General features: G+C 47.2%; 1 protein-coding gene across 1 annotated transcript; it reads right to left on the bottom strand.

Annotated features, from left to right (window-relative positions):
- Positions 1-1,587: 1,587 nt before the first annotated feature.
- Positions 1,588-2,042, bottom strand: CCR75_004071 (uncharacterized protein; the record flags this gene model as incomplete). Its single annotated transcript, XM_067962161.1, has 3 exons — positions 1,588-1,696; positions 1,792-1,904; positions 1,938-2,042. The coding sequence occupies 3 exons, from the start codon at positions 2,040-2,042 to the stop codon at positions 1,588-1,590; spliced, it is 327 nt and encodes a 108-aa protein (XP_067822271.1).
- Between the last annotated feature and the right edge of the window lie 12,914 nt (positions 2,043-14,956).

Genomic DNA, 14,956 nt, shown 5'->3' with positions numbered 1-14,956 from the left:
AAAGCATTCAGCTTGTCAAGCCAGACCTCACGGCCTATGCTTTGCATTCTGTACAAAGGCTCTCCAAGCTTGGAACAAAGGTTTCACATCCTTTGCCCGCTTACAAGAGTACCACCGATGCCAAAAAAGGGATCGATGATTTCCGTTATTCGACTTACCAAGCTTGTGAAGCCTGGTTGAGTCGAATAACGGAAATATGATATCGATCGTTGGCATACCAGACCAACGAATGAGGTTACCAACAGAGGGCAATCAAGGCTTCATTTCAGGAGCGAACCGCAACGTATTGTAGTCCCTCTCCTGGTGGCTCATGCTAACGTTAACTTGGCCCTTGAAGCACAAATCACTCCTTTCCTGGTGTCGCAAACTAGCACCACCAGCCGCCTTCTTCCCTTCACGAGCATCCTAACGTCGCGAGAATGATCATTGCCCACGGAATCGTCATCAGATGGCTCCGCATCAAAGAAGTCCGACGAGTTGACCAGCCTCGTCATCACCTCTCTGGTTGTCACGTTAGGACCCAAAGGTCTAACGGACTCGGCCGCGGGTGATCCGGCGGCCTTCATAGAAGCCACTTAGTTGGGCGATGCCGGTGACTTGGACCAGTCACCTACAATCGGTGTAGCAGGTGACTTGTCACCGTCACCTGCAATGTCATCATAAGATGACATGTTCAAGTCACCACCAATGGGAGTATGAGGTGACGTATTCCCCGCATATGACGCATTAGCGTCTACTGTAACATTTGCATTACCAATAGATGCACTAATCCGTACAGCTGTTAGCTTTGTGGCCTTTCAGGCCACGCGCACAGACCTGTTAGTCGCCATTGATTCTAGTCAAAATTAATAATGCAAATAAAATCGGTATTTTGTTCAAAGCCAATCATGCAAAATTACGGGGAAAGACAAAATAGTATTTACTGTCACCCTACGTCAGTCACAATAGTGACTGTTGGTTAAGGGAGGGGGGCGATGTAACGGGGTGTCCCGTAATAAAAGTATCAACTCCTATAAGTCGAATAATAAGTATTACTTCCTGTAAGAAGATATAAATGAAGAAGTACAGAATTATTATCTTCATTAATTTTGGCTTAAATAGTTCCAATACCACCAAATTTGGTAATATTGATGCAATAAGACATTAGTTCAAATTGATTGGTTGATTTAAGTTTGAGTTACTTTGCGGTTTTTGGACGAAGTCTCATTTGATAATCGCGGGTATCGTCAAAATACCATAAGACACGATTGTGCGGTGCGCAAGGAGGCGCTATTCTCAGTTAATTATCAAAATAATAAGTTCAGTATAAGATAGAAGATCGTTACGTAGGCAAGGAAAGAAATTATACAGTTTTACTTTTTCTCTATTCTAAAGCTTTATTCAAGACCTTCAAACTTAAGACCCTTAGCATAGAAACCTTCCTCTGTACCTTTGCGTACGTGAAGTTTCAAGGCACCTAAGAAAACCTACACAGTAATTGGGTAAGGTTAAGAAGTACTGATCAGTGCTAGTATAAGGTGCTTCGTTACACACTATGCTTCTCTCTTCTCTCCAATCGAGCGTCAGCACGCTTCTGAAAACACGAAGTTATACGCTCTGTACGCCTACTACTTTCTGAGCTTTACGAAGACCGTCTACCGATAAGCCCGGTCTACCGTCAGCGCCTGGATTAATGCGTAAGAGAAGACTGGCTTTCCTGCACGTTTAATCACAGAAGTTCCAAATCAAAAGTACAATGCGGAAAAGCGCGAATGGCTGCGTTGTTATATAATCAGCCACCCACTTTCATACCTGGACGAGACCAAGCATGCTTTTGCAGCAAAGTGGAGCATAGACATCAGCTGCTCGACAATTTGGTGAATCCTTCGAGACTTCAACTTCACGTATAAGGTCAGTCTCTTATTCTACATATCGGAAAGTTTAAATTGATAATATACAATGCTGATACTCCAAGAAAGGTTCTGAAACGCCGCGCAATAAATATCAAGCAATCGGATATCATGCGTTTCGAGTGTGAGATCAATACCGTGGATTGGACGCATTTTACTTTGCGGTTTTTGGACGAAGTCTCATTTGATAATCGCGGGATGTTAAGAAAGCGAGGTTATGCCTTGGAGGTAATCACATCGAATATGTTGTCTGGTGGTATTTTGATTTTTACATTTAACACTTTAATTACCATGTAGGGGCAAAAGCTGCTCTATCGAGGCGAATCTACCAGAACGCCAAGGACATAATTGCTTTGCTTTATCGGGTGGGAACGTCGATTGGATACCTACATGACTGAGGGACATTTGATCGGAGCAAATTCATGGACTGCTGCCGTAAACTACAAACGCTGCATGCATTTCCTAATCAATCCAAATATCACCTCAATAGGATAGTAAAAGGGACAATACGCAGGCAAAAATATGAGTATAATCACTAGCGACCGAGGGTTATTTGTAAAACTTGGGTGACAATGAATCTGTGCGCCGTCAGCAATCCACACAGAGTGCATTCCTGGGTACCACACAGTAGGCTCAGTCAAGGCACGAGATATCGACCTCAGTGGCCGAGTGGTTAAGCACTGGAACTGGGACCGGGAGGTACCTGGATCGATACCCGCGGAGGGCGGTACGATGACACAACGCCGGAGATAGGCTAAAAAGCAGACGAGCAACCATCCAATGGATGGCCGCCCTGCCAACCCGCACCGAAGGTGTGTGATAGTTGGGTGGGAGGAGCCCTGTAGCCGAAATTCCCCATAGTGTAATGAGGGGTGCGGGGTTCCAATAAGAGAACTTCGTCATAATTGAATCTCAAGGCTGGAGATATGCCAGTGGCAATCTCCTTAATGCTTGAATAATATAAAAACAACAAAATGCACAATCTCTTTCGTAAATGCGGATAGTCACTTTCAGGACGATTTAACCCTGGTGTAGGACACATTCATTTAGTTGATCTTTCTGAGCTGGGATGTGAAGAAATCACGATTCTCAATTTTTTTTTTATTCTGCATGATCAACATCTTTATGATCAGGAGTGTTTTGAAAGATTGCTTGACTGTCAGCAGTTTCAACGGGCGTTTATGCGTTGTAAAATGCTACAATCATGTGACGGAGACGTGCCATACTCTGCTCTAGAACCTAAATTCGCACCAAGGAATCCTCAACCGCGGACTTGATCACATTAACTTGCTCAGAAAAGTCTTTAATGCAACCGAGTTGTTCTGTTGTGCAGATTGTACAACAACATCTCCATCCCTTCGCGAATGCCGGGACAGATGGATCATTTGGATTGGCGGGGGCCGCTCAATTCTGATTACCTGTAACGGCACTAATTCACGGACAATCTGTGACGCCCGGATTTGCCAATTGATCTGCTCAGACGCCCACCTTGACAAGAGCTGCTGCGTAACATCGGCAACAATTGATTGTGCAGCTGCCTCATCCCTGTCCGTCTGCAATGGGAATAACACAGTGGCGCTGCATGTCAAAAACTGAGCAGCTGTTGCGATATTAAATCCATACTTGAACAGGTGAAGTTGCGGGGTGGCGTTAGGGCGCGACTAAACCTGGAGTGATGCGGTTGTTATATCCATGGAAAGCAAGAACGTATTGTTTGGCAATTACCGCTAATAAAGCAAGTCTGTTTCACTTACGTTCAATTGGATAGGTAGGGCAACTAAAGAGTACTAGACAAGCGATGTCACGGCGCGGCAGGCATGTTGGGGATATCGCGGTGTGGGAGTTGTGTTGCCAATAAACGCAGCGGCGCTTTTTTGGACGCAGAATACGATTTTAAAAACGGATTATATAACTTACTAGAAATTTCGTCCTCACTAGATGTAGACAACTAACTTTAATATTGCAATAATGCTGCTTGGCCTAAAAGCTTTACGATGGCATGAGTGTCTAAAGGGTAAAGGTTCTCGGCGAAGTCCTTCCAAACGCATTAATTAATACGCACAAAAGATTTGGTATCACAATGAAATTTAACAAGTCTGTATTACTTAGTGACTTCATACCCAGCTTGCTGGAAGGCGGCCGGTGAACGTACGCGATAATTGGTTTCAGCGAAATCGCCGGGGATATCTGTAACGGGGTCTCCCTTACATAAATATTTCTCTATTAGAGGAAAAATTATTATTATTTTCTATATAACATAATGAATAAGAAGTACAAAATTGTTATTTTTATTATTATTTAACTAAATAGATCCAAATATTACTAAATTTGTTAATATTGACGCAATAAGATGTCAGTTCTATCGATTGGTTAATTTATGTTTAAATCAACCCCGCCAATCGTCACAAGACACGATTGTGCGGTGCGCAAGTAGGCGCCATGCATAAGCTAGTTATTAATATAATAAAACCAGTAGTAGATAGAAGCTCGTTACGTAGGAGCTAAATGTATTGATACAGTCTTAGCTTATCCCTATTATAAATCGTTAAAATTAACCTTTCGTAGCTTGTAGGCGGGCGCTATTTAAAGCTGCCACGCACTGCTAGCACACACCTTTTAAGCACAGTGAGGAAGCATTATCCGTCTTCTCTCACGTGCAGTGAGTTAGTTAGGGGCGCCTAAGCGACCTCACCAAACTAACTAGAACTTTTTGTTAAAGTGACGTCACGGAAGCGGTAATCGGGGGCCACGTGCGCACTTGTCAACTAGGAAGTAGTTTTCACACGAATTCATATTTAATCGTATATAATATATAGCCCCTATTTTAACCGATCATAAATGATATCTCTGTAGATATGCACCGATATTATTGCGAGCGTATAATTCTAGATACCTCGTATCTTGGATGACGCTAGGCGTCATCCCCGTTAATGCGAATGCCCTCAGGTGCATCACATACACAAGGGTGGATCTATTTACTTCACTTAAGTATTTGACCATCCCGTTAAGGACACTTTGTGAACTTAACGGGTATTGCGAAACATAGGGCAACTTTAGCCCGTTACACAATCCCGCTTAAAGAACGAATTTACATTTTGAAAATTCGTCGAAGGGGAACGAGGACAGCGAGTTGTTTTATGCGCTGCTTTAGTCCTTTCAGTCACTCTAGCAACCTGTGTGCACTTACACGGTGCCATGAAACATAAGAGGGGCAAAGATGATGGGTTGTCTGCAAAGACGCCCTCACAAATACGCACGAAGCGTACGCGCCGTCGTCGCTCAGTGCCACAGTTACAACGCCGACAGCTACTGCTGCTGTTGCTCTAACTTGACTTACAGACCCACCGCGCTTTCACAGTGAGGATAAAAGATCTGTCGCTCATTGTTGACTACAATGAGTCGACACCGCTGCCATCACCTCATAGTAGTGATGAGCACAGCGAGCTAATGATGGTGCTTTGTTGCCCATCCAAACTTCGCTCATGCTCCTAACATGAAGACGCCCAACGTTGCGAAGGCAAACTCGCCTTACGTCAACAAAGAAACTGTCTCGTCGTCTGCGCTAGCTAGCGTAGCGACCATTCGTGAAAGCGCTGCTCATGGGGGCGCAGCTGCTTCTCAGTTGGCTAGAATTACAACACCTGTCGTTCAGACCTTCGTTCACATTGGGTCTGACGCAGAAGAGCTTGAGCGTAAAGCTCCACCGACGGCACGTGAGCGCGTTCCGTCGGTGGCACAAGCCAGTCGTATTGAATGCGGCTATGTGACTGGTGGCATACCACCAATGCCAACTCCATCCGAATGACCTTTTGAGAATGGAACGAGTGCGCCGCTCCTAGAGCGCGCAATTCTAGATGCACATATACATGATAGCATCTATAGTTCTGGAAGGCTCAGGGGAAACCACTGGTCATGTTTCCTTGATCCCGGTCGTGTTGCATTCAAAGAATCAATCGACCAATACGAAGCGAAATTCCTGCGCCGCTTTTAGCCACATTCCGATGTAGCAAAATAACGGTCGCAGCGACCAAACTTCGCTTGTGTGATAGAAATCATGGGCGGTACTGTACCCCCTTTTTTCTCACCACGCTGCTCCTGCTAGTCCATACGGAATTAGCGATGCGACAACTGGTGCTCCTTCTCATAGGCAGACACCAGGCCCGGTACCTCGACGCGCAGCGCGTCGATCGGTTTTCAATAGTTAGATCTTTATGCGTATCCTCTCCACTGGACGAGAATTTGATGGTTCTGCTGCACAGAGCGGTAGAAACCAATCTTCGAACAAAGAAGCGTTGATTCCCAGCAGCATGCATCAGTGCAGGTGGCACCCGATACGAGCGGCGATTTCGGCCACCTACTCGCGGCAGCTTATCCCGCAGACGTTCAGTCGCAGGCATTGAGCGCTTCTGAACAACGGATCGGAGATCTCGTAAGTCAAGTCGCGACTGACTTCGGATCTTCACGATGTCCGCTCAAGAGTTCGTCAGGGTTATAAAAGGCTGAAACTTCGGCTAAACTTTTTGGAGTACCAGGTTTTGAGAGACTCGTCTCTAGTGCTCAGTCGTCCCCGCTCTCAAAGTCCGTGTCTTTTGGGAGGCGTTATTCGAAGGGAAGTCTTTCACCTTTTCCGTCTTCCGCACAAGATCGACGCTAGACTCACAGTCGGCGTCACCATCGGTCCCCTTAGACGGATGGGGGTATGTGATCCCTCCTGAATCAATATACGGTTTCATCTGACCCACGTAAATACGGGGTGCGTCTTCATATTCTTCATATACGGGGGAAGGGTGAGCCTATAATTTAGGTCTCCAACCTCTTCGACCACCGTAAACGGCCCAATGAAACGCGGCAATAATTTCGTAGTACCTTCGGGTAGTACAGAAATGACATTTTCAGGTAGAATAGCAATACATGATAGTACTTTATTTTTAACACCAAGGCGTTCATTGTTTTGCGAACGCTTCGGTCCGCATATCCTTTTTGTTTATCCTGTGCGCTTGCCATCGCGTCACGGACTTTTCGTGTAATAGGTAATCGCTCTCCACGAAGCGTTGAACTTTACTCGCGCTTTTTGCATCTGACTCGCCTATGACACCACCGAGAGGTCGGTAACACGACGTAGTTGCAAATAACGAAACATCATTATTGTGTGGGAGCACAGGCATTACTTGCCGCGACTCCATATTGACCACTGCCAAACTGGCAGGGTCACTAGGGCAAGTTTGTTTTTGAGATGATGTCATCGTCATATTGACTTAACTGTGTCCCTCTTTCGCACCGAGCGTAGTAAAGCTCCCCCCACTAAGACTCGGGCTGTGCACAAACGAGACTGGCGTCCGAGGATGGCGCAGTATGTCTATATAAAACGATGTCTCATCCGTACTGGCTTAGACACTGTTATTAATAGTGAGATTCACGAAGAGCAATTGCTTGCTCTATACCGTAAGAGTCGCTACCGTGCGCAGTACAGCCGCCACGACGAAATTGGCTCGTTCTGTTTTACCACCGGTCTGAGAGGAGGATCGGCTGTCGACATGTGTAGCTTGAAACCCAGAAGCTCAAACACATGACACCAAAAGCTCGACGTAAACGTGGATCCCGATCCGATACTATGGATTCGGGCATCCTGTTTTGTCGGTATACTTGATCCAGGAGCAAGCGAGCTGCCTCCTTGCCTGTGGTCGATATTTTATATGCTAAATGCACCATTTTGCTCAGTCTGCCTACAAATACGACGAGCCTCGTATGACCCTTATGGTCAGGCAGCATGCCAAATATGAAGTCCAGAATGACCGACTTCCACCAATTTATTGGAATCGGCAGCAGCTTTAAAGGCACACTGCCGGACGGGGCAGGCTTGACGCGCTGACACTGTTCGCAGGAGCGAACATAGTTGGTCACCCATGCATATAGGTGTGGCCACCATAATTCAACCGACACTCATAAAAATGTCATTCTACGGCCCCAGATGCTTATTAGATGGCGCATTGTGGAGCTCGTGAAGGATCGACAGCTTGAGGTCTGTGTCATGAGGCACATAGGTTCTCAAGGGATCACAAGGTGACAGCTGATGCCATAACAGGCCATCGCTGTAGCTAAAGCGATTTAGCTTAGCTTTTAGGTGCGACGAAAGGGTTACCTTTCGTCCACCAAAGTAAGCCAACAGCAGGCGACAATGGCCTTCCTGACTGTAGCTCTTTTCGATTCCAGAAGCCAATGAGCTCGTTACGTGGTAGATCTCCATGGCTGCCAACGTTGACAACACAACTCGTGCTTAAGCTCGAGACTCACTTCCTGGTGTCTTGCCTCAAAGTCTGGTCTGCCCGATAACGCTTCAGCCAAGACATTCGACTTACCGGCATGTATTCAAGTGTAAAGTTGAATTTAGAGAAGAACGTAAGCCATCTTGCCATTTAAGGCGAGAGTCGCGGTGAGTTAATAGCGGTCCGCAGTGAAGCGTGATTTGTATAAACCACAAATCGCTCAGTGCTTAACAGGTGCACTTGAAATTCTACAGGAGCATTCTTTATTAAAAGTAGTTCCATGTCATGCACGAGGTATTCAGTTTTGCGGCTTTCAAAATTCGGGACTGATAATAGATGACACGGTCAACGCCGTCGTCATCCTTCTGCATGAGCGCGCTGCCGATAGCAAAATTTCTTGCATTGCGGACGACGCTAAATGGCTTATCCGCGTCTGGCAATGCCAAGACCGGTGGTTCTACAAGAGATTGCTTCACTGATGTGTTGCATTTAGTTATTCCTAACCCATTCTGTGACCTTTTTAAGGGGGTCAGACTAGGGCTTAGTTCATAATTCTTGCTATACTTATGTAGGCAATTAGCGATCCATATTAATTGACGCAAATCCTTCACATGTCGTGAGATTGGCCATTCCTTTACCGATTTTACCTTGTATGGGTCTGCTTATACACCATGTGTACCTACGATGCAGCCCAGCACAGGTATCTCGGAGACCCCTATGACGCACTTTTGCAAGTTGGCGTACAATTAGGCGTCCTCTAGAGTCTACACCACAGCGTCTAAATGACGCTTGTGCAAGGTTTTTCTATTGCTGGGCGACTTAGCTCTAGCAGGGATAGGAATAGCAGTGAGCCATCATATGGCTGTGCTTGTCGAACATGTAGCAGACTACGTCTCCAATGCCTAACTCCGTTGGAGTGGCATCCGACCTCTCGGCCGACGGCTTATACGAAGCTGTCGTTGAGGTACTGTTAAAGGATTGCTCCTCAACTATGGCAATTTGGATTGCCTGTTCCATCGTCGACGGCACCTTTCAAAAAGAGCCTGTCACGATGGGCCATTCCGTAGTCCGTTCATAAACGTGGGCAGCTTAATGTTTTTCAGAATTGGACCTTAGGTAATGGACGCCGACAGCGAGCACATCTCTTGCACATAATCTTGCAGAGATCGCTTCGCCTGTCGCGCTCGAAAGAAGCGCGCCTGAAGCAACAATTCGTTGTTCGGCGGCACATGGCGCGAATCTTTTTTTTAAGATGATTTATGATGGAAACGCCTTACGTCCACCATAAGCGCCGAGTAAGCCCACTCTGGGGCCTTACCGCGCAGGTGCGACATGGCGTCCGACACCATCCGGCTGCCGTCCTCGATGAGCTGCGTCACACCGCATTGCTCCACGGCTAACAGCCAGTGGACAATCGTGTGCGCTGCAGTTCCATCGAACTTTGGCGGCTCCATCCGAATGGACCTCGGCTGATGCGGCCGGGCAGAGAGCATCTCAACAGTCCTGTTGAGAGCCTCGCTCCGAGCCTGCTGATGCCTCAGCTCATCCTGAGTCGGAGTGTCGGACTCCGCCGCAGCATGGCTCTGTGCCTCGGACGCGGCCCTCCGCTGTCGGAGCACGAATGCCTCATACTGCTCCAACTGAGCAACATGTTCTCAGAGGGACTGCCCAAGAGCCTGGCGAGGGCTTGTTCACCAGTCCCTGCGCCAAGTGCCCTGCCACCTCCCGATGATATATGGAGAGGTGGAAGAAATGAGCGCAATCAATGTTGAGGCTCATCCTCACGTACACACGCAGAGATGCGGGTCGTGGGAAAGATTTCGTGTGCTACCAAGTGTAGGCGGGCGCTACTATAGCAGCCACGCTCTAATTATGCACATATCTGCAGGAACGGTGAGATAGGTGCCACATCGGCCCACCATACTCAGTAGAATTAGACGGGCCACCCCACGTATCTTATGGATATTGCACCCTTGATGACTCAGCCTGAGTTTGTAGGCGCCTAAGCAACCTCTCCCAACGTGAAACCTTAGCTTTAATGACGTCACGGGAGTGGTAATCCGGCTCCACATGCGCACTTCTCAATTAGGAGATTTATATTATATTATTAATCGTATTAAATCTAACATCTATTTTAACCAATCATAAGTGCTATCTCTGAAGACACTGATATATATTGCGAGCGTATAAATGCCTCGTATTTGAATAACGATAGCCGTCATCCTCGTTAATGGGAATACCCTCAGGTGCATCACATACACAAGGGTGGGTCGCTATGTAAATCACATCCAAGTGATGGGTCTAATTAGTTCACGTAAGTAATTGACCATCCCCATAAGTAAACAAAGTGTACTTAACGGGTATTGTGTAACATAGGGCAACTTTAGCCCGTTACAAATAATCCCTCCTTTTATCCCTGTTTGAATCGTAGGCAGCGGTCGCACCTATCCCAATGTTCATGTCTGCATGTGACCACATCAACAAGCCCTCCGCCTCTACGATTTCGCCTTCGTGTCGTGGCTTCAACGTAAATAGGGCGCGTGTATTGGGGCACCTTTCACTAGCACTTATCAGTACTAGTTAACCTTACAATAATAACAGTGTAGGTGAGGTGCCTCGAATTTTCACGTACACAAGAGTACAGAGGAAGTTTTTTATAAAGCAACGGGTCTTTAGCTTAAATGTTCTGACTAAGTCTTTAAAAAAAAGTAAAACTGTATAAATGCATTTAGTTTCCTACGTAACGACCTTCTATCTACTACTAAACTTATCTTATGATAAGTAACTAAGTGTTGCGCCTCCTTGCGCACCGCACAATCGTGTCTGGCAACGATTGGCGGAGTTGATTTAGACTTAAATCCACCTATCAATAGAGCTAATGTCTTATTGCATAAAATTACCAATTTTGGTAATATTGGAACTATTTAAGTCAAAATTAATAGAAATAATAATTTTGAACTTCTTATTTTATTTCCTCTTATAAGAAAAAAAATATTTATTATTTCTCTTAGAGATAAAAATTACTTATGTAACGGGACACCCCGTTACACCCCCCTAATCAACAGTCACTATAGTGACTGATATAGGGGCGACAGGAAATTCTGTTGAGTATTTCTCTGTAATTTTGCATAATTGATTTTACTCAAAATATCGATGTTTTGCATTAACCATTTTGGCCAAAACAAACATGGCGACTAACAAATCTGTGCGCGTGGCCCGTGAGGCCGCAAGCTGGCAGCTGCACGGATAAGTGCAGCTATTGGTAATGCAAATGTTACAGTAGACGCTAATGCGCCTACTGCGGGAACACGTCACCTCATACTCCTATTGAAGGTGATTATCTGTTGGTGACATTGTAGGTGACTGGTCCAAGTCACCGGCATCGCCCGACTGAGTGGCTACTGTGGAGGCCGCCGGATCACCCGCGGCTGAGTCCGTGAAACCTTTGTTCCAAGCTTGGATACCCTTTGTACAGAATGTGCGAAACCTAGGCCGTGAGGTCTGGCTTGACAAGCTGAATGCTTTCCGCGAACGGCTCGAGAAACTTACCGTAGCCGGTCACGCTACAAGCTGCAACATTTGTCCAGAGAGACAGTGATATCTTGTCTCTCGTCGGGGTACTCATGTCCATACTGTTTTAAGGGTCCAGGTCATGCCCCTAAGGAAGCACATTCCCTTAAGATCTCATTGAAGGACGCTCATCTCTTACGAGATGCGTCAAGGGATTGGGATCCTTCAATTCTTTTACAAGCGCAGGAAGCGCTCGTTCTCCGATGGACCTTCTGTGAGGAGGATGGGTCTCGTCGTACTGCAGGACGAGACCTATATCATTTGAGAACGACGTTCCCAACAATCCTGCGAGGGTGGGATACCCTCGCCAACGAACGAGATAACTCATTCGAACCCGCTCTAACTAATGGTATTTTGAGAAGCTTTCAACAAGAAAACGCTTCTCACCACTCGAATTTGTCAATGGATGTTGAGCTTCTATCTAAATGGCCTCATTTAAACGGGTCAAGAGAGTCGCTTCTAGACCGTGCTCTTTTAGGCGCTCATAAATATTATGGCGTCTTTAACTCATGGAGGGCTCAGGGAAAATCGCTTGGGCGTATTTTCCCTATCCCGGTCGTGTTGCGTTCAAATGAAACGCCCGACCAATACGAGGCGGAATTCTTGCGCCGCATTCATCCGCATTCCGATGCGATGGAACAGCGGTCGCAGCCAATCAATTTCGCCCGCTTGCGTGTGAAAGAAATCATAGGCGGTACTGTTCCCTCTTTTTCTTCTCACAACGCTACTTCTGCTAGTCCATTTGAGACTACCGAAGAGACATCAGCTTGTGCTCCTTTTCATAGGCAGCTACCAAGCCAGGCACGTAAATACGTAGGATATTGATCGGCCACCTAATGGCGGCTGCCTTACTTTCGTCCATTCAGTCGCAGGCGTTAAGCGCTGCCGAACGACGTATTGTGGATCTCGAGGGTCAAGACTTGCGACTGACCTCGGATCTTCAGGATGTCTGAGTGATGGATCGTCAGGTTTATGAACGCCTGAAGACTCGCTTGGACGATGCAGCCCAGCACAGGTATCTCGGGGACCCCTCTGTCGCACTTTTGCAAGCTGACGTACAATTAAGCGCCCTTTAAGTGCTGCAACACAACGTCTTAGTGACGCTTGCGACTTTATGTCGCTCAGCCTGTCCTCGTCCCTACTATGTACGAATACATCGTCAAAGTAATGAGCGCGTAGGCACGGTGCTGACGCATCACGTGGGCCACCACTCGGTTGAATGTCGCCGTTGCGTTTTTCAAACCATGAGGCATCACAAGCCACTCTAAAAGTATACCGCTTGGGGTGCTTGCAGCTGCTTTGGTACATCGGATTCTCTCATGGGTACCTGATAGTAGCCATCCTTCAAATCCAATGCGGAAAAGATAGTTGACTTTCCAATGGAATTCAACAAAACATCTTTCCGCGCGATTGACGTTTGAGCCGGAATGGTCGCCGTGTTCAGCCTATTGTAAGCATGAACCACGCGCCATCCAACTGTGACTTTACGCACACAAACGGTCGGGCTTCAGTGCGGCGACTTGCTCTCACGCACATGTCCCATCTTGGCTCGCTTGACGAAAAACTCATCGATATAATCGACTTGTTCTTTAAGCAACGGCCATTGCCTAGTCACACAATACTTGGTGCCAGGTTTGAGTCTATTTGTGCACGATGCCCCTATCTGCTGATAGGCGGATCGGTACTTCTTCTGGGAACACATCGCGATGTTCCCACAGAACCTCAAAGAACGGACTGTCTCTCAAGGCATCCCAGCCCTGAGCAACGAACCGCTTCTTTTTGTCCATTTCTAGGACGCTCTCGTCCATTGTAGATGACGAGCAACAATCCACCAAGTTCTCTTCTGGAACTTGTGTGACTATTTCGTGGATCTTTCTTTCCTTTAATTCGGCAAGGAACAGATCCCACGAAATCTCCGGGAGATTTACTATCCCCTCGGCAGATTTGAAGACTTGCTGGAGCACCTCAACTAAGGATGCCTCCGCAATTTCGTCTTTGACGGCCTCGACACCTCGTTCGAAGGCCAGTCTTATTTAAAAGGATCTGATCCAACGGTCAGTCTTTTAGACGTGCCATTGATTGTCCTGATCTGTCGGGTACTCGTTCTTTGAGTAACTACGACTTTTGACTGGGAAGCAGGTGCCGTTGCTCTCCTGGCTAACGCACCCCTTCCAACCGAACCAGGCTCTAGCACTGTGCCGATTTATAAGACGCTTGACTTCTTGTCAGCTCGTCGTCTACTACCACAAGCTCTAGGCTCTGTGCAGGACTATTGGTCACACGACTACTTGTCATTGGCCTTTTCACTACCCCAGTCTCCACGAGCTGGGTAGGGATTGGTGACTTTTGACATCCCGTCAACGCAGTCTCAACTGTGTTTGACACGACATCAGTTGCATACGCCTCTCGCAGGAGAACATCCTTTCCGGTGTCCTGCGTAGAGTTTGCAACTGTGCGAGTACGCCAGTCTATCCATGGTTGGTGTCTTGCCAACCATAAGCATGCCTAGGATGAGGTCATACGGACTCTCCATATCAAGCACTGTGAACTTCTCTTTACTAGAGAAGTCACTAAAGCTGAAGGCGAGTTCTACGTGAACTCCCTCAGACTTAACGAGCGCGCCGTTCGCTAAACGAACTGTCGCCTCTTCTCGCTTGCCATCCTGGCAAAGCGACTCAAACATCGCCGGTCTCTTTCTTAGAGCCGCGAGTTTCACAAAATTTTGTGATGCACCCGAATCCACTAGGAGGGTCATCACCTGGTCATAGCCTCTTACATGAGCGCTATAGACCAGCAGGGTTGAGGTCCGAAATTTCGAGACCTCAGGGACTATGCTACCCATTTGTTCGACAACTCTGAACTTAGGGGTAGCTTCAGAGTCCGCGTCAGTAGGGCATCCCGCCCCTACTGCGCTCCTGCATTTCCCGACCCCTCAGTGGTCGAGGCAGAACTCATGCGTCTCGCACGCTGGTTCTTGCCATCGCCCTTTGGGAAGGGAGTCCTCTTGCTGGGCATTTTTGCCCCAGCAGGGACCCTGGCATAGCAGCGAGCCATCATATGGCCGCGCTTGCCGCATTTAAAACAGACCACGTCTGCATTGCCCAACTCCATAGGAGTGGCATCTGTCCTCTCGGCCGACGGCTTATACCAAGCTGTCGCCGAGGCACTGTTGTAGGATTGCTCCTCAACTAAGGCAATTTGGATTGCCTCTTCCATCGTCGACGGCACCTTTCT

The sequence above is a fragment of the Bremia lactucae genome, linkage group LG7, assembly GCF_004359215.1.
Source record: "Bremia lactucae strain SF5 linkage group LG7, whole genome shotgun sequence".
NCBI classification, from domain to species: domain Eukaryota; phylum Oomycota; class Peronosporomycetes; order Peronosporales; family Peronosporaceae; genus Bremia; species Bremia lactucae.
This window is presented reverse-complemented; position numbering and strand designations above follow the sequence as displayed.